The sequence below is a fragment of the Myotis myotis genome, unplaced genomic scaffold, assembly GCF_014108235.1.
Source record: "Myotis myotis isolate mMyoMyo1 unplaced genomic scaffold, mMyoMyo1.p scaffold_m19_p_1, whole genome shotgun sequence".
Taxonomy (NCBI): Eukaryota; Metazoa; Chordata; class Mammalia; order Chiroptera; family Vespertilionidae; genus Myotis; species Myotis myotis.
The window spans coordinates 116,189,011-116,210,715 of record NW_023416313.1 but is presented as its reverse complement, the minus strand read 5'-3'; the positions used below and the strand labels follow the sequence as shown (position 1 = coordinate 116,210,715).

The window sequence follows — 21,705 nt, the reverse complement described above, 5'->3', positions numbered from 1 at the left end:
AACTCTTGAGAAACTATGGTTCTTGAATATATGCTGACCCTGAAATCATACCAATCGACCCCAGGCTGCTGGATGGCCTCATTCTCCATTTCTTTCCAAGAACCATGTTTGGGGGAAGAAGAGGGAAAGGTCCACCTGCTGAAAAGACTCAAATATCCAGGATGGGGTGCAGGGAAGGGAGAGGTCATCAGGAGTGCCCATCAGTGATCACCTCCTTTGTTTTCTGTCCTCTCCTAAGGCTTAACTGCTCCTGAACCCATCAAGAGCTCATGTCCCATCAAGAGCTACTGTGGCATTTAGGAACCCAGAGAAAGCCACCAATCCTCTCTCCTACTGAAAACTCCAGCCCAGCCACTTGCTGTTCATTTTCCAGGTATCCTCCTTACTCTATCACCTGCAGATACAGGGACAAAACTCGGTTTCCTTTCTGACATAGGGGAACCCTCAACCTGCCTGACCTTCTGGACTGTACCGCCTCCCTGCCAGACCTCAAACCCATCTCACCAGATCAACGTCAGAAGGCTCCCTGGGAGTGCTGGTCGCCTCTGGGCTGGCTCTCCTGGGTAGAGCTGCATCTGCAGAATACAGAGAAGGTCATAGCAGGCTAGGGACACTCCTGGTGAGAGGGCTCCTGGCCTGGGAGAGTAAAAGAGGGAAGGGGGGAATGTGCCTATTGCTTTTCTTGGATACCCATTCTCCAGGGCCTCTCACAACACTGGCGCACTCCATGGAGGGGCTAAGAGTTGGAAGGAAAGCTCCCTGACTGCAGTGGGCATGAACCCAGCCAGAAGGGAGAAAGGGGTGGCATTAGCATCAGTGAGCACTTGCCTTTGGCCCCAAACAAGTACACCTCTCTCCATCTCTAAGCCAACACCAAAGCAATATGTGAACGATGCTAAAGGTGCTACTGCTTGCTGTCTTCTCCATGACACTCTTCTGACCTGAAGCCTGGGTTTTATTAAATCTAATCTAAATCTCTCATGCTTTGGATTAAAATATGTAACTCCTTTCTTTGTCACTGCCCAGTTACAACCCCCAAGGCAAGCTGTCTAAACGTCTGTGGGGTCATTTCCTGTATACGGGGTAACATTCACTGCATTGACGGAGAAGGCACAAGTCCGTGCCCACTCTAGACTTTACTTTTATGAGCCCATATCCATCAGCTCCAATGGCAGGAAGGAGTGAGCCCTTTCTCACTGACACCTGCCTTGGGGCCTTCAGATTCTTAGCTGCCTTCCCCTTTTTCATACCAGCTGTCCAGAGCTCAGATTCCACCCCAGAGATTTGCTCAAAAAGCCATTAAAGCCTCCTCACCCTGGAGGCCCTCTCGCTCATCCCACCCCTTGAAAGCTTCTTGAAAGTCCCCTGCCATATCCAGCTCTTTAGAGCTGCTATAAGGCCTGAATTTGGACTGCAGAGCCAAGCTCTGTCTCTTTCTCCAGCTATGTGATATGCCCCCATTTTGTCTCCCAGTTGGATTGGACAACTTGAGGTGAGGAACTGGTCTGCTCTTTTCCACCTCCCAAGTACCCAATATCAGGCAGGGCCCACAAAGTGGCAGCTGGTCCAGATGGCAGGCCATTCTGGTGGCAAATAATCTCCACTGAGCCATAGTGTTCTTTGGGGTAAGCACCCAGTCACCCCAGGGGGTTTTCCCAGTCCACATCTGCGTGACCTCATATCCCAATTGACTTCTCTGTTGCTGAACACAGGCGGCTTAAGAGAATCTCCTGGAGTGGTCGGTCCCTCTGGGGCTAAAATGATATTGGGTCTAGTTCTCAGCACTGTAGTTTCTTAACTTCCCCAAGGGTCACAAGATCACAGCTAATTCACAGGGTCTTGTACATTAGTAAAACATGACCCCTCTGAGCGGCTGCAGCCCCAAGTCAGGGGCTCCTTTCCACCTTATCCTGTGTCCTGGAACCTACGATGTGGTCAAACCCAAGAGACAATAAAAAAGCCCGTTTCCCTTTCTGTCACAGGAAATGATCTTTCCTGCCCCGCCTTCCTCAGGGGCAGCAAGGCACAAGCCCTAAATGGTAAACAGGCCAGCTTACCTGTCCCCTTGGTGATGCAAGAGACGAGGTCCTGCAGGCGCTCCTTGAATTCTTCGAAGCCATCAGTGCGCACAGCGGCGTGCAGTCTCTGGGGCTCCTCTTGGCGCAGGCGGCGGAGCGCCTCTCGAAGGAAGCCATGCATGTCCAGCACCTCCTGGTCCGAGGCATAGCGCTTCATCCTCTGCACGAGCACGCTGCCCGTGCGGATGCGCTGCAGCACAGCGTCCAGTTGGCCCAACTGGCCCGCGATCTTCCTGTACTCGCTCTGATACCGCGCGTTCACTGCCTCCAGCAGCTCGTTTTCCTGCGCCAGCACATGGGCTACCAGCTGGCGTACACGTGCGCGGATAAGCTCCTCCAGGTTGGCGCGCACGCTTCCCAGCTGGCTAACAGCTGACCGCATCTGCGCCTGCGCCATGCCGAAGGCGCTGTCCTGCTCCTGCAATGCCTGCGTCATGGTGTCCAGCTCCTCCTGCCGCTGTTGGATCTCTGCGGTGATGTCGCACTTGAGGTCACTGTGACCGCTGTCCAGGAGCGCACAAGAGCAGCACAGCGGCTTGGAGCAGCCTCGGCAGTAGATGCTGCGGACATAAAAGGCAGGCCTGATTTAGGGCTCTCCTGCTCCCCCCCCCCCTTTTTTTATTCATTCCTCTTAAAAATATGACAAATTTTGAATCATGGTATGTTTCCAGGTTTGTGCTTTCCCCAATTCAGTGTTTGTTGTTATGGTGGTAGTATCCAAACTACCAATAAAACATTAGAATATGGAAGTTACTAAAGTAACAGTGGCTAGTAGTCTCCATCCACGAAACAATGCAAAGACATTTTTAAAACATCAATCATCTCTTCCCACCACTTCTGAATTTCCTTTCCCCACATCTGAGGTAACCAGGTAACCATCCTGGGTACATCCTTTCACACCTCTCTCCATTCAAACAAACCACTTTACACAAATATCCAGACTATGCAGCTGCTTGCAGGATTCTAAGGACTAGATACATTTCATCCCACTTCATCCTTGCTAGATCTAGCCAGTTAGGGGAAAATGATTGTTATCCTCATTTCACAGATGAAGAAAATTAGACATTCAGAGGTTTAAAAGTTAGCTCAAATAAATACAGCAGTTTTGGGGGGTTGATACTTGTGCTCTAAAAAATGAGATCATGCATAACTTCCTCCTCTAATATAACTTTCATTCAGGATATTGTTCTGGGTTTTTTAAGTATAGAGCTAATGTATTTTCTTTAATAGCTCATTATATTCCAGATGGACTACAACTGATTCAGTCATTCTCCTGTTAACAGACATAACAATGACTTCCTGTTTATGCATTTTTTTCTTTTCCTCTTTCTTTTTCTTTTTGGCTAATATGGACAATACTTTATGTAGCCTCCATTAGGATGGAGATGACCAAAAAAAAGTATTGCTAGATCAAAGAATGTGTATATTTTTATTTTTTTAATAGATTTCAGCTAGCAGATAATTATATAGCATTTACCATATGTCAGACACAATCATAAATGATAAAATATTAACTCCTTTAATCCTCCCAAAATCCTATGGGGCAGAAACTATTATACCCATTTTAAGGATGTGGAAGCTGAACAAGAGGTAAAAAAACAACTTGTCCAAGGTCACACAATTAGTAAGTGGTAAGATGCAAACTGTGGTAGGCAGAATAATGGCCCCCATCCGTGTACCAATTCCCAGAACCTGTGAATATGGTAGCTTACATGGCTAAAGGGCTTTGCAAGTGTGATTACATTTAGAATCATAAGATGGGGAGATCATCCTGGATTATCAGGATGGTCCCAATGTGATCACAAAGGCCTGATAAAGGAAAGGGAAGAGGCAAGAGAGTGAAAGAAGGGAGAAGTGATCATAGAAGCAGAGGTCAAAGTGAGACTATCCTGCTGGCTTTGAAGATATAAGGGGGTGGGTCATGAATCAAGGAATGCAGGCAGCCTCTAGAACAGGGGTGGGGAACCTTTTTCTGCCAAGAGCCATTTGGATATTTATAACATCATTCTTGGGCCATACAAAATTATCAGCTTAAAAATTAGCCTGCTACAGGTGGTCAAACATTAAACTCACCCCTAATGCCTTGGCAGGGCCAGACCAAATGATTTCGAGGGCCTCATACAGTCCACGGACCAGACGTTCCCCACCCCTGCTTTAGAAGGAAGACAACTCTGCTGACATCTTGATTTCATCTCAATGAGACCCAATTCAGACTTCTAATCTCCAGATCTACACAATAATAAACTTGTATTGTTTTAAGCCCATAAGTTTGTGGTAATTTGTTACAGCAGCAATAGCAAATATAAAAACACAAGCAGTCTGGCTCAGAGTCCATGCTCTTAACCATTGCAACACTGCTTCATATATTACCAGGAAAAATATTGTTATTTACTTTCCCAGAAATATTGTTACTCTAACCGGCAATGATAATACATTAGCCCACCTAAGGCCAGGAGAAAGGCTCTTAGCCGGGGCCATTTTGGCCTCAATTACTGAGACTAACTTGTCCTAGAACTGACAACAGAAAGCCTGATAGTCTGCCTGACTCCAATCAGGCACTGGTCCTCAGTGTTGCTGGCTCTCAACCTTCCAAAGTCACCCAAGAAGGTAAAGTGTCAGGGCTTGATCCTCTTGGTTGTAGTTCCTTGCTATTTATCACTTTGAATATTTCTTGCCACTCCCTTCTGGCCTGCAAAGTTTCTGTTGAGAACTCAGCTGACAGTCATATGGGCGCTCCCCTGCAGGTAACTAACTGCTTTTCTCTTGATGCTTTTAAGATTATCTCTTTGTCTTTAACCCTTGGCATTTTAATTATGATGTCTCTTGGTGTGGGCCTCCTTGGATTCCTCTTGTTTGGCGTTCTCTGCACTTCCTGGACTTGTAAGTCTATTTCTTTCACCAGGTAGGAGAATTTTTCTGTCATTATTTTTTCAAATGGGTTTTCAATATCTTTCTCCCTTTCTTCTTCCTCTGGCACCCCCCTAAAGCAAATTGTGGGTACACTTGAAGTTGTTCCAGAAGCTACTTACACCATCTTATATTTTTGGATTCTTTTTGCTCTTCTGATTGGGATTTTTTGCTCCCTCATATTCCAAATCGTTGATTTGATTCTCAGAATCCTCTACTCTATTATTGAATCCCTGTAAATTATTCTTTATTTCAGTTACTGTATTAATTTCTGACTGGCCCTTTTCCATGTCTTTGACATTCTCACTAAGATCCTTGAAAGTCTCATGAAGATCCTTATAACCATGGTTTTGAACGCTGTATCCAGTAGTTTGTTTGCTTCCATTTCTTTCATTTTTGATATGTTTCTTTGTCTCTGCATTTTGGCTGTTTCCCTGTGTTTGTTTTTATGTACTAGGTAGAGCTGCTATGTCTCCTGGGATTGGCAGAATGTAGTATGTGTCCTGTAGGGCCTAGTGCAGGGGTGGGCAAACTTTTTGACTCGAGGGCCACAATGGGTTCTTAAACTGGACCGGAGGGCCGGAACAAAAGCATGGATGGAGTGTTTGTGTGAACTAATATAAATTCAAAGTAAACATCATTACATAAAAGGGTACGGTCTTTTTTTGTTTTTAGTTTTATTCATTTCAAACGGGCCGGATCCGTCCCGTGGGCTGTAATTTGCCCACGGCTGGCCTAGTGGCTCAGCCTCCCCAATCACCTGAGTTGGGCACTCTAGGTGCACCCCTGTGTGGGCTGTGTGCATAGTCTTGTAGTTGAACCTTGATTGCTGTTGGTGTAACTGGGAGGAGTTGACTTCTAAGCCAATTGGCTGTGAGGACTAGCTGCAACAATAGTGGGAGAGCTGCTGTGCAGAAAACACCCCTATGGAGCAGGACTTGCTTCAGTGGGGCTTTGGTGCTCACTGAATCTGCTTCTTGTGTGTGTCGCTTGTGGATGTGTAGAGTTGTAATCTGCTATGATCTGAGGCTGTATACTGGGTGCACTGGCTTTAGGACCTCCAGGGAGGTGCAAAGTCAGCCACTGCTTGGGCCACCTGGCAGGAGCTATAGGAAGATCTGCAGACGGCTGTTATTTGCTACTTGGATTGGGCTTGGAGGCCCAGATGTGAAGCAAGGCAGGCTGATGCTAGTGTCAGGTCTTGGGCCTTTTATTGACAGGTTTGGGGCATGCTGTCACCAGCTGCAGCTTGTCTGAGAGATTTTAGCAAAAGTTTACAAATGAGATTTTGAAACTTAACCAACTGATTCTAAATTTCACATGATGGAATAAATGGATCATACAGGTAAGAAATTTCTGAAAAATCAGTGTAAGGAAGGGGAATTTTCTCTGCTAGATAACACATTATAGAACTTTCATTATTAAAAGTGTGGAACTAGTTCTATAACACATTCTAGAACTTTCATTATTAAATTCAAGAGAAAGATCAGCAGAACAGACCAGATAGCCCTGAAATAGGCTTTGACATCTACAAGAATAGTTTATACAATGCAGAAAGCATGCCAAACTAATGGCTATTAAAGGGGTTTTCAACAATTGGAATCAGGGGGAAATGGCTGGTATGGTGGGGGGGGGGGTGTGGATCAAGTTAGAGCTTTGCTTTATACACACTCCATGATACATTAATTCTGATGACTCACAGAATTAAATGTGAAGATGCTTCCATAGATATACTATAGTTGACTATTCTCATAATAGTAAAGACCTTATAACCACAAAAGAAATGGAAGAAGTCATACAATCAACAGATGCAACTATCTAAGAACTCAAAACTGTATATTTTTTGGAAAGATATTCACGGCATCCTATAGTAAGAAAAGCAAGTTAAGGGACATAAGAGTTATTTATTTTGTTTTAGATGATTACAGAGATAGCAGTAAGGAAAAGAAAAGGTGTATATTGATAAGAGTTACCTCTTTATCTTTTCACCTATTTAGATTTTCCAAAAGTCTCCAAAATTAATTTCAGGCAAAGGAATTTGGATTTTAAATAGGAGTCAATGGGGAACCCTTGAAGAATATCCACTCTAGGAATTACCACAAAGCTTTCTCCTCTTCCCTGAGATGTACTGTTTCACTTACCCCTTTATGACTGTACAGTGAATTGACTACATTGTTAATATTTTACATGAAACCCCAACATGTTTCCTGTCTTCCCATCCTAAAGCTGCCTCTGACTGTCATGCCAGAGGCCACCTGAAAGCATAAAGGGTTTGAGTTCTGGTGGAGGATAGACTCCTGAATTTGAGCTCTTTCAATTCCTAGCTAAGAGGCCTTGAGTATATTACTGTCTCTGAGTCTTAAGGTGCCCATCCATAAAATGAGGATAAAGAAGCCTCTCTCGCCCTAACCGGTTTGGCTCAGTGGATAGAGTGTCGGCCTGCAAACTGAAAGGTCCCAGGTTCGATTCCGGTCAAGGGCATGTACCTTGGTTGCAGGCACATCCCCAGTAGGGGTGTGCAGGAGGCAGCTGATCGATGTTTCTCTCTCATTAATGTTTCTAGCTCTCTATCCCTCTCCCTTCCTCTCTGTAAAAAATCAATAACATATATTTGGGAAAAAAAAAAAGATGCCTCTCTCATAGACTTGTTGCAAGGACAAAGATAGGCTGGTGTATGTGAGGTGACCAGCATGGTGCCAGGTACACATGGGTCATTCTGGAGCCATTAAAAAGGAGGGGGCATTAACTACACATATACACATGGGTAGCCCCACTGTTGGTGGGTGAACCTCTCAACCTCAGACAGTAAGGAAACGTCACCACTAAGTGGGGGCCCAGTATGGACAAGCCACCCCAGTCCAGCCGCACCTCCTGCTGGGACCAGAGCAGGAGGATACTTCTGTTATTCTAGGAAATAGGGTATCTCAGAAACGCAGGAAGCAAAAGCCCTACAAAAATAGGATTAATGGAGGACAGCCAGCCCAGAGTAGGACTTCAGGTCAGGGCCTGGCTTTGTCTGAACAGCAACTGAAAAACTCCCCACTTCACCACTTCTATGTGCCCCCTCACAAGAGTGGACTGGGAGCTTTCACTTTGGAGAAGTAGCAAAAGGAGCAGCCTCCTTTGGAAACTCAAATAATTAGCTAGAGGGCAGTTAAAGGGACCCATCAGTCATTTACACCGTTGTATGGAATGCATTTAATCAGACTGGTTTCCTGCCCTGGTGACACCGTGGAGGAAATAAGACTCCTGAAGCCAGGAGAGGAGGTAGGTAATTATAGAGCCTGGGATACCTGTAGAGAGTGAAAGCATTATTCCTATGGCCCTCCCTCTTCCAACTATTCATTGGTTGAGAAGAAGGTGACTGAGATGGGAGAATCTGGGGGCTCTGAGAGGAAGATACTAAAGATACTAGTTAAGATACTAGTTAAGAGAAGCAGCAAGGAAAGGTGAATGGAAGAAACCTCATCTGTTTCACACTGTTGTCTTATGCTGGCTCCACATGTATGAATGAGGACAAGAACATTTGTGCTTTTTCTTCCCTACTCTTTCTATGTGGGTCCCTGCTCCCAAGACATAGGGCTAGTATATCCATGGCATACAATGTTCTGTTAGGCCATAACTCATTCAGTAGGTAGCAGATGCACTGCTGTGTGGTACCCCTGCCCCTCCTGCCCTCTTTATGGCAGTGAGTGGCACTATCTACGACTCAAAGGTCACTCAAGCCAGAGACCAAGGGGAATTCCAGATTCCTCCCTGTCCTCTGTTGCTTCAGCAAGTACTCATCATTGCCTGTTGATTCCATCTTCATTTACTGAGTACCAACTACTAGTATGTGCAGGTGTGGGGATAGGATATAAAGGTCACTAAGGCAGAATCCTGGTTCTAAATGAGTTCCCATTGCTACTGCCTTTGTTCTTGCCCCAATAGGGCTTATCTCCTTTGGCACTGTTCCCTAACAGGCCACACTGCCTCTGGTCTCTCTAATCAACCCTTCCCAGTGCCACCAAGACGATATTTCTAAAATGTGATTATTGTCATATGCTGAGGAGACGGCAACGATGCACCTCAGAAGTACAGCTGGAAGAGTATCAAGTGCAAGACATTTTTAAAGCATCATATAAGTTTTATGTTCATAAAGGAGATTCACTTTTGGGAACAGTTAGGTCACTTGGGGAAATTTATTGAGTTTTATAATAATGCGCTACAATTATATTAGTGAACATTAATGCAACATGAATTTACATGCCAGTAAATGTTACAAGACAGTAAGACAAAGTTTATCACATAGATAAGTACAGTGATTATCAAGCTATTTAAACTTGATCTAATTTCAGGAAATGAAATGGCAAGAAATAGAAATAGCTAAAACAATCACTTAATTAAAACCACAAGTAAGAAAAATGGTACTTAATAATTAAGGTAACAATAATTTCATAAAATATGAGTTAAGTAACATGGTATAAACAGGCAGTTCTTCTCTTTAGTCATGCCAATCTCGAAATACCCCACCAACTCTAACAGCTTTGGCAGGATAAATCCAAATTATAAAATATGCCAAAGCAGGAATTTGTTAGAAAATTAAATGACTAAAGTTAATAATTAAATGTTAATAGAATCTGGTGACATAGAAACAGGTAGTGAATTTTATGTGACACAAACAATTTTGATATTGTCAAGTACCTTATAAAAATGTGTGTACAATGATTTTATGTAGCTTTGAATGTATACTGTGGTTTTGCTCTTCATTACTCATTCAAGAGTCATTAAGTAAGTTCCTCCAAATTATAGTAATACTGTTCAGATTAGTAATCTGAGAAAAACTTAAAATAATAAATTAAAAATTGTAATACTAATGGTCATAGAGCAAAAAGAGGAAAATAAGGAGGAAGAGAGAGGAGATGTAAGAAAACTTCACTGAAACAAACAGAATTATTAGATTGAAGGAGCATGCCAGATTCTAGAATAATTTGATACAAAATGCTCAACACCAAGACAGCTTGGTTAAATTAATAAACTTCAAGAATGAAAAAGATCTCTAGGCATTAAGACTGAAAAAGCAAATATATTGGTCCTCATGAACAGGTGATGTTGGAAGAAAATGCAGCCAAGTCTACAAAGTTCTAAAAGAAAAAGTGTGATGCAGGGATAGTATTAGACTCGGGCAAGATGCCATTCAAGTCTAAGAGCCACCAACAGACATCCTCAACACCAAGAGACTAGGAATTCAGAACACAGACGTCCTTCTGGGAAGAAAAACTGCTGATTGACAACATGCATCCAACCAAGAGCTGAATCAAAATAAAAAAACCCATGAAAAGTGATGTCAAAGTAAAAGCACCAGTGCTGTCCATTGGAACAATTGTGACATGGAACCAAGGCTGGGTACATGGCAGGGGCCACCCCAACCGTTCCCAGCAGGGGCTCAGTCACTACTGTCTGAAATGGAAGCATTTCATTAAAAGCACTTAATGTCTCAATAATTGTTTTACTTAATCTTTTTAAAAAATATGTATTTTATTGATTTTTTACAGAGAGGAAGGGAGAGGGATAGAGAGTTAGAAATATCGATGAGAGAGAAACAGCGATCGGCTGCCTCCTGCACATCTCCTACTGGGTATGTGCCCGCAACCAAGGTACATGCCCTTGACCGGAATCAAACCTGGGACCCTTGAGTCTGCAGGCTGACGCTCTATCCATTGAGCCAAACCGGTCAGGGCTGTTTTACTTAATCTTAAAGAGATCTTTTAGGAAAATATTTTAGGATGAAGAAATATTCTTTGAAGCTTAGCAGGTCCAATTTTACTTCAGTTCCTTTTCCTTTCATTAATGTAAAGGAAAATTAAATTTTAATACTGTTTGAATAGCGTGCTTCCTCTTAATAATCTAATTCTAAGGGAAATACACTCTAAGTTCTAAGCAAGTGACTTATAGAATCCCTTTTGGCAACTCCGCCCTGTTATTAGCTGATGAGTGCCTGAATGCAGAGGCCAGCAGCAGCAGGAAAGGAGCACCGTGTGCACAGGGGATCCGGCATCCTGTGCGGCCCCGCCATGGGAAAGCCCTCCTGTTCGGGTTAGCGCCCATGAATGCTCTCACCTCTTGCCTCATTTATACAAGGATAACAGTTCTCTCTTCCTCAAAAATCTTATGTGATACAAACAATTTACATGCCAGTAAATGTTACTGGCAGGAGAATGTGGGACTTAAGGTAATAGCACAGGAAAAATATCTCAAAAGATAGGACAGTGCTCTATTGTGTTAAGAAGAGGTTGAATCCAACCAGACAGTCCATGCTCTGACCAGGTTGGAAAAGGGAAGCTTCCTATTGGAAAGGGGCTGCCCAGGCACCGAAGGGTCGGGGAGCTTCATTTGAGGCCGGCAGCAGACCTGTTCTGCCCTTTAGTTTCTGCTCCACTGCATTCCACACACCTGGAATCTTTCCTCGTCTTTGCTTTCACTTGCGGTGGTTGCTGGACATTTGACACATGAAGGACACTCCTCTTTCTTTTTGTACCATGCGGAACTGGACTTCACCTTTAGGGAGCCCCACACTCCCCATTCTCAGCCCGTGAGGGAAAAGATTCTTATTCTCTGACACTGGATTTGAGGCTGAGGTTGTGTAACCTTTGGAGCTGCTGCAATCATTTGGCAGCACAGAAGGATGGAGCTGAGCTGGAGGAAATCCATGTCACAAGAAAAAAAAACAAAGAAAATAGGTCCTGGTGACACAATTTCAATATCTAATAAGATTAGGCCAGAGGCCAGCTCTACACCTAGTCACTTTCTTAAGTCATTCACTCATTTTTTGCTTAAGCCACTAACTAAATTATGCCACTAATTTATACATTTGTTTTAGTTGAAACTAATACACACAAACCTTTAAGGTCAAGGTACAGCTCAAATGTCAACTCTTTCAACCTCCCAATTAAATATAACTTTCCCCTCCTTAAAACTGCCTCTGCACTTTATCTGACCGTGTCTTCCAATATGTACACACAGAGCACAGGGCTATGTGTACCCACAACTACTGTAGACAGAAACCCTCCATAGATCTAGACTTCCAAGACAGGGATTCTTATTCTCCCAGCAACAGTTATCACAGTGTCGGGCATGAAATAAAAGTTCAATAAAAGATTGTTCAATGGCTGGCTGGACAGATGGATGGATGTGGTTCCAGGTAGTTTAATCTTATGAGTTAGAAATCAATGACAAAAGCCTGTTACTTTCCAGTCTTACTGTTAAAAAAATTCTTGTAAAATGTCTATGGCCTCCATCCCTGAGCAGCAAAGCTTACTCTTTACAGATGGAGAAAGCAGAGATCTTGGCTTGGGTTACTTTAAAATATATTTTTTTATTGATTTTTTACAGAGAGGAAGGGAGAGGCTAGAAAGTTAGAAACACCAATGAGAGAAACATGGATTAGCTGCCTCCTGCACACCCCCTACTGGGGATGTGCCCGAAACCAAGATACATGCCCTTGACCGGAATCGAACCTGGGACCTTTCAGTCTGCAGGTCGACGTTCTATCCACTGAGCCAAACCAGTCAGGGCAGGTTACTTTAAATTTTTGCTTCTTTCTCCAAAACATAAAAGGGCACATGGGGGGTGGGGGGAGGGAGAATCCCTTTTACTCACATATTATTCAACTAAATCTACCTTCGATCTCCCCTACCTCCACCCAATGAAAGGAAAAGCAGCTGTTCCTGGCTCTGAAACCAAGTCTCCTGGGTGAATTCACAGAAAAACTTGAAAGTGGGTCATTTGACAGTGTCCTAACTCCCGGAAGCAGCCTTTTATCTGCCCATGGATGCTCTTTTTAGGCCTGCATTTAATCCCAGGGAGATCACCAAACACCAATAAGATGCAAATTTACTGATAACTTCACAGAGGGTACCAGGAGAGCACCAGGCAGGGAAGGGATGAGAAGCCAGCCAGACACCTAGAATGCAGAAGGCAAGGGTGCTCCTTAGAGTTTGCACCCTTGGCTCCTGGCTCCCCCCACCCCCCAGCCCTGACCCTAAGCAGACCCATCAGGATCTGTCTTTTCCATTTTCTCTTTAGCCAGCAGACCTCCCGTTCCTTGCCACAAGCTTTGCCACTGCATGATATATATCCACCTCTGCCCTGGCCTGTCCAGCATGCCTCTCCCCAACCTGCTGCCAATGATTCCAACTTCCGGTCTTGGGGACTTTTTTCTCAGTTTATGATCTCATCACACCTCCCAAACTTTATTAATTAGTCTTTTGCTTTCTCCACTCAACTGTAATTAAAGCTCTTTCTGGCTACAAGCCTGATGGCCCCGGATTAATTACCCCACCCAATCTGGTCAAACTTTGAGATATGACACTCAGACATGGTCTCAGCTCCACCTGCAGCCTAGACCCACATTACTCTTGGGTGGGAAGAGTACTCAGCATCCCTATCACACATGATGGAAAGGGTGGAAGTCACCTTGACCTCTAGGTCAGACAGGCCCTGGCCTTCTCCCCACCCCTGCATCTCTTAACTCTTGCAGATCTCACTCCCACCTGCACCGTGACCTCCGTCTCCTAATGGGGCTCACTGTTCCTTGGTTCAGATTCTTTGCTACAGTTTCTGTTGGGCACACAAATCCAACAGCATGGTGGTAAACCTCCTCAAATTATTTATGGAATGAAGTGAAATATAAATAAGTATGCAGCTAAAGAAGCAAATACTGCTCACCCTGTTCCCAAACTCACCCGTTTCAATCACAGTAGCACAGTACAGAGAGGACTTGATCTTTCCACTCTCTGCACTCACACCCATCAGTGGATTTCCAACACAGTCCCATAGGGTGACATGTACACTTTGTTTTATAAGTCATTCACTGGTAAAACAAGAGTAAATTGCATGAGAAAGGAGCAAGCTGAGAACATTCTATGTCCTGGAAATTATAGGATAGAGCCCTGATTCCTCCAAGCTCATCTTGTCTGACCTCAACCCCTGCTTTAAATGCACACTTTTTCCCCCCTTATCTAAAGAATTCTTTTTATTTGTGTATCTATATTATAAGCACTGTGTGTTTTACTAATACTCTGCATCCTCCTCCTATTAAATTTGAGTCTCAAACAAGTCTCATGAAAGACTTTTCTTTTCCTGCACCAACTCATAACATGGTTTATCTTTGGATAAAGAGCATTGTACAAAAAGGAGGTAACAATAAATGTTAATTAGAGTCTTATGAAGGTCTAAATTCAGCAACCTCTTATTTGCTGTTTCTTTTCTTTTTTTAAAAAATTGAATTTATTGGGGTAACATTGGTTTACAAAACCATACAGGTTTCAAGTGTACAACTCAACAAAACATCATCTGCACATTGTTTTGTGCACACCTTTACCTGCAGTTCCTGAAAGGCAGCAGTCTCCGTGCTACCTTGGCCTGCTCCTCCCACCTCCATGCCCTTTCTCCTTCCTTATATGTCAGGCTGTTGGCACCCTCTTGGGGCTGCCTTCCCCAGCAGATTTAGGCTGGACAGGTGGCCTTTTCTGAGATCACTTGCCTTTGTGCCTACCTTCCTCTTTCTTCTGCCCTTAAACTGACTGAGCACACACCAGACAGGGATACTGGCAAGGGAGACTGTAAACTCAAGGGCAGTATAATAAAGGGAATTATCAAAGCACAGAATGACTGACAATGGTTAGTGGGTTTCCTCATAGCACCCTGCAGCCCAGAACGTTAAGAGCAGACCTGGTTCCTTCACCAGACTGTGACCTCACGGAGGGCCAGGGCTGTATCTATTCATATTTATACCCTACTAGTGGCCCGGTGCATGAAATTCGTGTGTGTGTGTGTGTGTGGGGGGGGGGGGTTCCCTCTGCCCAGCCTGCACCCTCTCCAATTGGGGACCCCTTGGGAGATGTCTGACTGCCGCTTTAGGCCCGATCCCTGTGGGCCTAAACCAGCAGTTGGACATCCCTCTCGCAATCTGGGACCCCTGGCTCCTAACTGCTCACCTGCCTGCCTGCCTGATCACCCCTAACCCCTCTGCCTGCCTGCCTGATCGTCCCTAACCTCTCTGCCTGCCTGCCTGGTCACCCCAAACTGCCTCTGCCTGCCTGCCTGATAGCTCCTAACTGCCCTCCCCTGCCAGCCTGATCTCACCCCCAGCTGCCCTCCCTTGTAGGCCTGATCTTGCCCCCAAATGCCCTCCCTGCTGGCCTGATCACCCCTAACTGCCTCTGCCTCCACCACCATGGCTTTGTCTGGAAGGAAGTCAAAGGTCCGGAAGGTGGCTGGTCAACCCAGTCTAATTAGCATATTACCCTATTATTAGTATAGATCGATTATACAGGATAGGATTGCTTAAATGAGGGGGGGGGGGAGCCTTTTTCAGCAGGAGGAGATGCTCTTGTCAGACAAAAACACATAATCCCTATATCTGGACTGATAGCCAGCCATATGCACTATACTGCCAAACTGGTCATTAAAAAATTGAACCGCTTTCTTACACCTTACACCAAACAGCTGTTGCCCTTAAAACCCCTCCTCAGCTCCCACTTTAGGTTCTGCCTTTGCAGTTCACCCAGATTAGGTTCTGATTGGTCGATTTCTATGCCAGTCAGTGTCAAAAGCTCCGCCTCCTAGGCAGCCTCTGGCTCCTTGCAGTTCACCCAGGTTTGTTCTGATTGGCTGGTTTCTATGCCAGTCAGCGTCTCCAGGCCTATCTCTGGGCCTGATCAGAGAGTCAGGGCTGATCAGTAGCAGCCCCAGGCTGCTGGCAAGCAGGCTGAACTGCTGACCTCTCGAAGAGAAAGAGAAGCTCAGCTGCTAATCAGCCCCGCCTCTCTTTCTCTTTGAGAGGTCAGCAATTCATCCTGCTCGCCAGTCCATGCCCACCAGAGCCTGCTGCATGCGCAGCCTGGCATTCGGTCGAGCCTTCGGTCGTTTTGAATGTTACAGACCCTGGTTCTTTATATCCTATCTAATAAAAGAGAAACATGGCAATTAGCGTACGTCCGCTACCCTTCCCATTGGCTAATCAGCGAGATATGCAAATTAACTGCCAGCCAAGATGGCGGCCGGCAGCCAGGCAGCTTGAAGCTAACATGAGACTTGCTTGCTTCAGTAACGGAGGAATCCAACGTTCCCTGCCTGCCTTGCCGGCCTCTGAGCTTGCAGTTTGAAACATTGTAACAAATATAGAAGCAAAACAAAACCCCAGAAACCTGCTTTCAGCCCCCCGGGATCTCAGAGCTGGAGTTGATACAGTGTTTCGATTATGGAACCCAAACAAACCAGATACCTGCTTTCAGCAGCAGAGGCCTCAGAGCTGGAGCCAGAGCTAAAGCTGGCCCAGAATAAAAAAAAAAGAAAAAAAGGAGAAGTTGGGAGCTTCAGTCACCCCCAGCCTGAAAAGAGCCCTCAGCCCCTCACCCAGATTGGCCAGGCACCCCAGTGGGGACCCCCACCCTAAAGGGTGTGTGACCAGCTGCAAACAGCCATCATCCCCTCACCCAGGCTGGCCAGGCACCCCAGTGGGGACCCCCACCCTGATCCAGGACACCCTTCAGGGCAAACCAGCCGGCCCCCACCTGTGCGCCAGGCCTCTATCCTATATAGTAAAAGGGTAATATGCCTCCCAGCACCGGGATCAGTGGAGCCGAGAGGCCTCTCAGCACCGGGATCAGCATGACAGGGGGCAGCGCCCAAACCGCCTAATCGCCCTGCGGCTCTGTGTGTGACGGGGGGCGGGGCCACAACCTCTCTATCCGCCCTGCTCTGTTCGTGACAGGGGAAGGCGCCCCAACCCCCTGATCAGCCCTGCTCTGTGCCTGATAGGGGGGAGCTCCCCGACCCCCTGATCGCCCTGCGGCTCTGTGTGTGACAGGGTGCGGCGCCCCAACCCCCTCATCGGCCCTGCTCTGTGTGTGACATGGTGCAGCGCCCCAACCAACCCCCCCCCCCCTCCATGGGCCCTGCTCTGTGTGTGACGGGGTAGAGCCATAACCTCCCCATCGGCCCTGCCCTGAGTGTGACAGTGGCGGTGCCCCAACCCTGATAGGCCCTGCTGTGTGTGTGACAGGGGGGTCCCCCAACTCCCCTATCGGCCCTACTCTGTGAGTGACAGGGGGGAGCTCCTCAACCCCCTGATCGGCCCTGCTCTGTGCGTGACAAGGGGAGCTCCCCAACCCTCTGATGGGCCCTGCTGTGTGCGTGACAGGGTACAGAGCCCCAACCCCCCTGATGGGCCCTGCTTTGTGCGTGACAGGGGGTGGCACCGCAACCTCCCCATGGACCCTGCCTTGAGTGTGACAGGGGGCGGTGCCCCAACCCCCCAATCGGCCCTACCCTGAGCGTGACTGAGGGTGGCATCTCAATCTCCCAATCCGCCCTGCTCCGTGCATGACAGGGGCTGGTGCCCCAACTCCCCAATTGGCCCTGCTCTGAGCCCGACCAGGGGCTGCACCTAGGGATTGGGCCTGCCCTGTGCCACCCAGGAGCAGGCCTAAGCCAGCAGGTCGTTATCTCCCAAGGGGTCCCAGACTGCGAGAGGGCACAGGCCGGGCTGACGGACCCCCCCTCCTCCCTGAGTGCACAAATTTTTGTGCACCGGGCCTCTAGTATATAGATAATTGACAAAGCTGTAAGATATTTAAAATGTACATGATAATGAGTTTATATGTGTATAGATTGTGAAAGTAATCCTGCCATCTAGTTAATTTATACATCCATCACCCCACATACGTATCTTTTTTTTATTTTTTGGTGAGAATATTTAATTTCTACTCTCTTAGTGAATTTCAATTATATGCTACAGTGTTATCAACTATAGATGGTTTTGCAAACATGTGTTGAGAAGGCTCTTGTAAAAATATGTCCTTGTCTAGCCCCTTTGTCTTCTATTTTATTTTTTCTACCAGAGGTCCAGTGTACGAAATTTGTGCACTCAGGGGTGGGGGGTCCCTCAGCCTGGCCTGTGGTCTATCATAGTATGGGAACCCTTGGGGGATGTTCAATTGACGGCAGGAAGCAGGCCTAAGCCATCAGTCGGACATCCTTAGTGATGCCGGGAGGCAGAAGAGGCTCCTGCCACAGCTGCTGCACTTGCCAGCCATGAGCCCGGCTTCTGGCTGAGCAGCACTCCCCCTATGGGAGCACACTGACCACCAGGGGGCAGCTCCTGCGTTGAGCGTCTTCTCCCTGGTGGTCAGTGCACGTCATAGTGACCGGTCGTTCCACCATTCAGCCAATTTGCACGTTAGCCTTTTATTACATAGGATTACATAGCAGAGGGCCTGCCACACAGTAGGAAGGTGGGCTGAAAGAATGGATTCCACAGACATGGTGACCAAATGCCAACAGCCCCACTTTAAGACCAACTCTGGTACTGCTCTTTAACATGTACCCTAATCAGCTCAGTGTCTAAGGGTAGAGTGATTTATTCCTGGAGAAAGTTGTGGGTTATTTCTAGGACCTAGGTTTTGTGCAGAAAAAGCAAGTTTAGTTTTTTCAGTAACCACTGGTAAATTGTGAAACTGTGTGAACTATGTATGATTTTTAGCAATAGGGTCAAATTTTTTAGCCATCTGCCATGCTCACAGGTCCAGAATCCTGTCCTCTTGCTGGCTGAACCAGCCTTGTCTATTGTACCTGGGGAGAAATCCACCCCTGACCCCCCACACTAGAAGTGGGGCCACTTGGATGCTACCACACTCCTCACTGTAGGAGTGGGAGGTGGAAACTGTGGTTTATACAACTGCTGCCAGCATCAGTTATTAAAACTATACAATCTAGATATCAACATTTACAGGTGAGCAGACCACAAAGAACCACAGGACCTATAAAGAGAATCAGCAGCCAAAATGAGCAAACTGATTCTCAGCTCACACTTAAAAAAGGGTAATACAGAAACACATAAAACATCTAAAAATTGCTTCTCTTTTTTTTTAATCCTCCCCTGAGGATATTTTTCCATTGATTTTTAGAGAGAGTGAAAGGTAGGGAAGGAGGGAGAAAGAGAGAGAAACATTAATGTGAGAGAAACACATCAGTTGGTTGCCTCTCACCCACGCCCAATGGGGACAGGGATCAAACCTGCACCCAGGTACGAACGAGCCCTTGACCAGGAATCAAACCTGAGTTTGGTCTGTAGGCCGACAGTCTAACCCAGCCGTGGGCAAACTACGGCCCGCAGGCCGGATCCGGCCCGTTTGAAATGAGTAAAACTAAAAACAAAAAAAGACCGTACCCTTTTATGTAATGATGTTTACTTTGAATTTATATTAGTTCACACAAACACTCCATCCATGCTTTTGTTCCAGCCCTCCGGTCCAGTTTAAGAACCCATTGTGGCTCTCGAGTCAAAAAGTTTGCCCACCCCTGGCCTAACCACTGACCCACACTGGCCAGGGCCTAGGTTTATTTTTTAGGGAGATTAAAGAATATACTGCATAGAACAGGCTGATAAGAAAAGCATACTGAGAACATGAACCATTTTTAGCAATTAAAAAATCCACATGATTGCTAAGAAAAACAAAACTTATCATAGGTAGTAAATAGTAGAAAGGGGTCTCCTAAAAAAATAGTTGGTAAATTATAAAATTGATTCAAGGAACTCTGCGAATCTGTAAGAAAAAAAGCGAAGTAAAAGAACTAATGAAAAAAGGATAAAAGATGTAAGAAATGGATTTGGAGTTCCAATATCCATATAGCAATAGTTGAAAAAGAAAAAAATAAGCAAATGAAGGGAAATCAATATATAAAAAAGCAGAAGACAACATCTCTGAAATGAAGACTTGACTTTTCAGATGAACACTATCATAGAGGAGCATTGGGGGGAAAAGACCTATATCTAATACAGCCTGATCAATCATTGCAAGAAAAAAGAAAATAATTATATGAAATCCTTAGGAAACTAAAACTGATTAACCACAAAGAAAAAATATCAGACAATAACTGAATTTCTCATCTGCAACATTGGAAGCCAGAAATTTATAAAGCAATGTTTATATATTCTAAGATGAAGAAACTGTGATGGTGACCCCAGAGTTTTACACCTAACAAAACTTTCCTTTATGTGACAGCAAAAGAACATGCAAGTTAAGACACTTAAGGCCTCAGAAAGTAAATTTTTTGAAAAACAAACAAAAAATTACTCAAAATAGTTCAGGCAAATGGGAAATTAATCACATTAAATAATTCAATAAAGGGGAAGATATGCTGTAGAAAAAATTGTGAGCAATGAGAGAAATTAAAATCTAAAATATAGATAACAAGTAAGTTATAATGTGATTAAGACACTTAATAACTGTTAAGAAAAGATGATTAGACAAGAAGAGGCATAAAAATTTGGCAATAATATAGATAGAACTAAAATTTCATGTTATTTTAACTAAATCTGGGTATAGGGGAAAAAAATGGAGAAAAAGACTCAGAAAAATATGCTAAATTTTTTATCTTTTTTTAAAAAATATATTTTATTGATTTTTTACAGAGAGGAAGGGAGAGAGATAGAGAGCTAGAAACATCGATGAGAGAGAAACATCGATCAGCTGCCTCCCGCACATCTCCCACTGGGGATGTGCCCGAAACCCAGGTACATGCCCTTGACCAGAATCGAACCCGGGACCCCTCAGTCCGCAGGCCGATGCTCTATCCACTGAGCCAAACCGGTTTCGGCTAAAGCTTTTATCTTATCTGGAAGAATAGTGGCACTCTACTCTTGATAAATGTATATACATACACACAAATATGTTGTAATATGCTTGCTAAAAATTTAAACAAGAGTAACAAGAATATATATAACATAAATATATGCATATTTTATATAGAGAGATAGATAGATAGATATGTGTGTACTCTAAAGAATACACATTTTTAAAAAAATCCTAGGAATATACTAGTTCAAAAAATATGCTAGGCCCCAAAGAAAACCTCAATATAGTCTAAGATATAGAACTCTTACATATTAAGTGATCAGACTATAGAAATTAACATCAAATATAGAAAGCAAACATTACAAGCTACTTGAAAAGAAAACATTAATAAGGAATATATGACCAAAAGCTAGTACTTTGAAAAGATCACTGAAATAACCACAAATATATATTAAAAATAAGAAAGAAGATATAGTTACAGGTATAAAGGAGATTTTTAAATTATGAAAGCTAAAAACTAACTCAGGATGAACTGGAAAATGTTCCAGAAAATCTGTCAAGATCCAAAGTAGATCAATACCATGGAAAAATAATCTACTCTTCAAAAAAGGCACCAGTCTCAGATAGTTTTTCAAGAAACTTCTATAAGCCTCAATTGCTTACATCCTTTAAATTGTAGAGCAGAGAAAGGATATAAATAGTAAGATTTTAACATTTATTGCAAATATGTGCAAGGCACTATGCTAAGTAATTTATATATATTATTAGAGACCCGATGCACGACATTCATGCAAGGAGCTTGGCCCTCACAGCCCGGCTGCCTCAGCTGGCCCTTGCAGCCCCGACATCATCCGGTCCAGACAGTCATTCTGCTGTTCAGTCTAATTAGCATATTAGCTCTTTATTATATAGGATTATGTTCATAAGAGGAAAGCTTACAAATTCATTGAAAGAGATTTATATTCATTGAAGGAAAACTTAAAAAAGAAATCACACATATTCATAAAAATTGATCACATCTATAAATATAGATAATAGCCTAAATAAAATATTATAAATGGAAACTAGTTATGAATTAAAATAATAACAGTATATTATGA

The 21,705-nt window shown here is 44.5% G+C and overlaps 1 protein-coding gene across 8 annotated transcripts in view; it reads right to left on the bottom strand.

The window, feature by feature from the left end:
* PML (PML nuclear body scaffold) overlaps positions 1-21,705 on the bottom strand; it is a 47,137-nt gene that overhangs the window by 20,167 nt on the left and 5,265 nt on the right. For all 8 annotated transcript variants that reach the window (XM_036348529.1, XM_036348541.1, XM_036348537.1 and 5 more), the window contains exons 3-4: positions 2,058-2,638; positions 505-575 (exon numbers count right to left, since the gene is read on the bottom strand). In XM_036348529.1, coding sequence (XP_036204422.1) covers positions 505-575; positions 2,058-2,638 — 652 coding nt within the window. The remainder of the gene's footprint in view (positions 1-504; positions 576-2,057; positions 2,639-21,705) is intronic.